The sequence below is a fragment of the Heloderma suspectum genome, chromosome 5 (genome assembly GCF_057233095.1).
Source record: "Heloderma suspectum isolate Gila_16-S chromosome 5, 16-S_ref, whole genome shotgun sequence".
NCBI lineage: Eukaryota > Metazoa > Chordata > Lepidosauria > Squamata > Helodermatidae > Heloderma > Heloderma suspectum.
Window position 1 is genome coordinate 170,183,159 of NC_139462.1, and position 2,241 is coordinate 170,185,399.

The following is a 2,241-nucleotide window of genomic DNA, read 5'->3' on the forward strand; positions in this document are numbered from 1 at the left end:
ATCATGCCATCCAGGTTTGGATGATACAGCAGACCATGGCTATCCCCTGCTGGGGGTGAATATTCAAAATGGCCACCGGCATGCACCACAACCCATTGTGGCTTAAATAAGTCATGGTGGGCTGCGGTGATCATGTGAACCCAGTCTGTAAGTTGATCTGAATGAAGTATTATCCATATTATTGTAAGCTTCCCTGTGGTTTGTAAACCATATTTTGATCTCCATGTTTTTGAGATAACTTTTACAATCATGAGGGCTGGAACCCCCCCCCCCCCCGAAAAAACCCCCACCTTAAACTTTAGAGTAGCAGTATTTTGCAGTTTGAGTAATACTCTGTTCTGTACTGTACAATTTCTATACTGCCAACTACAGCCCATCTTTCTTTCTCTCTTTCACTCACACAAACAGCATTAACTCACCAGGGAGGCTTTTGGTCAATAAATTACTCTGTATTTACGTGGTTGAAAGTTAAGCTTTTATTTGGTTTCAAATTAAAAAAATAAATTTCATTATTAAAGAGTGGAATGGGTCTAAACTAATGTTTACATATTAGTTTACTTGGTTTAGAATACCACCAGAGAAACAATAAAGGTGTACTGTATCACCCCAAACAGAAATCTTTTTGTTAGAAAGTTTGACAGTGGCAGAATTCAGTTTAATTGGAAAAAGTCTTACACGTTTACAACGAATGTTAGAAGTAAACATCTGGCATCCGTGCTATCCACATCTAGTTTCAATCACTCTGTTCGGGGCACTATACGACAGTGCTAATATCGTCTGCTTCCTCTGGTTTCTTTTGCCTGCTTGGCAGGGATTTCAAGTACTCAAGGTGCCTGCGTGCATCCTCTTGATTTTGCCGCACATAGTAAACTACGTAGGAGATCACCATGGTGAACCAGCCAAACATGGTGACTAGCATGGCATAATCAGTAGTCTTTTTAGGAAGGTTACAGAGGTCAGCATCAGCAGCATTGAGGAATGGTCTCCCAGCATGTTCATCTAAATCTGAAGTCTTACAGATGACACTGTTGGCTGTTTCGTGGTTGGAAGCCATGCTCCTCAAGACCTGCTGCAGAGTGCAGTCACAGTGCCAAGGATTGTTTGCAATTCTAGCCCTGGCCTTTAAGTTGTTAAAAGCATTTTTGTGCACGCTTTTAATCCGGTTGTCTGACAAGTCCAGCATCTGCAAGGTTTCGGCCACCCCTTTGAAGGAGTGTTCATCAATGAATTCAATGATGTTCTTGGATAAATTGAGGACTTTCAATTGGTGCAAGTCCTTGAAAATTTCATTTGGGATGGATGTGATCTGATTGGAGTCTAAATAAAGTAAGACAGTTTCAGGAGGAAGATCTCTGGGTATTTCCTTGAGGTTTGCATTGCTGCAACTGACATTTAAGCCTCCGGAATGGGAACAAAGGCAACCTTTGGGGCACATACTGGCAGAATGAAAGCACAGTATCATGAGGACAAAGCTTTGTAAGAGCAGACACATGGAGAGGGAGCGAGTTAACCACAAGTCTACCAAATGCATGCTGGGGTGTCAGCATAATCACACAACCACTTCTCATTTACCCAACAGTGGTGGCAAAGGATCTCAGGCACAAAACTGCAGCCCCATTGTCTTCAGCGATGTCATTCAATTGGAGAATGGATTAATGTGTAGACTTCCTCATGGTCAGTTTTCTTCTTAAAAGAACATTCCTGGAAAATTAAAACAAAACAAAAATCTCTTACCAAACTAGAAGGGCCACTCATTGTATAAAGACATAAGAAGAGCCCTGCTGGATCAGACTGAGGTCCATCTAGCCAGCACAGCATTCACACAGTGGCCATCCAGCTGCCCAAGGGAAACCCACAAGCAGGACATGAGTGCAACAGCACACACACACACACCCCACCGCCCAAGTTCCCCAGCAACTGGTACACAAGACAGAAATGCAGTTTACCGTGCAATCCTATACATGTCTACTCAGAAGTAAGCCCCACTGAGTTCAATGGGACTTACTCCCAGGTATGTCAGTATAGAATCCAGGTCTGAATAGGAAATCTCAATGGAAAAGTCTATTATTTCATTAAGGTACAGCAGGATCACTTTTAGCACCAACTTGAGTTTCATATGTACGTCTTTCAGAGAACAGACGTCATCCCACTCTAACATCACAATTCTTGAGAGAGACTCTTCCTTTTTCCTTTTTTAAAAACAGGTTTTCTAGAACAATAGTAATAAAACTTAATTACTTT

The 2,241-nt window shown here is 41.9% G+C and overlaps 1 protein-coding gene across 1 annotated transcript; it reads right to left on the bottom strand.

Annotated features, from left to right (window-relative positions):
- Positions 1 to 721: 721 nt before the first annotated feature.
- On the bottom strand, positions 722 to 1,595 carry LRRC3B (leucine rich repeat containing 3B). The gene has a single exon (XM_084858290.1). The coding sequence runs from the start codon at positions 1,529 to 1,531 to the stop codon at positions 755 to 757; it is 777 nt and encodes a 258-aa protein (XP_084714416.1). The 5' UTR covers positions 1,532 to 1,595; the 3' UTR covers positions 722 to 754.
- Positions 1,596 to 2,241: the final 646 nt, after the last annotated feature.

What these genes read in the sequence shown, in the direction of transcription:
- LRRC3B (XM_084858290.1), bottom strand. Translation starts at nt 1,531, where the DNA reads ATGCATTTGGTAGACTTGTGGTTAACTCGCTCCCTCTCCATGTGTCTG.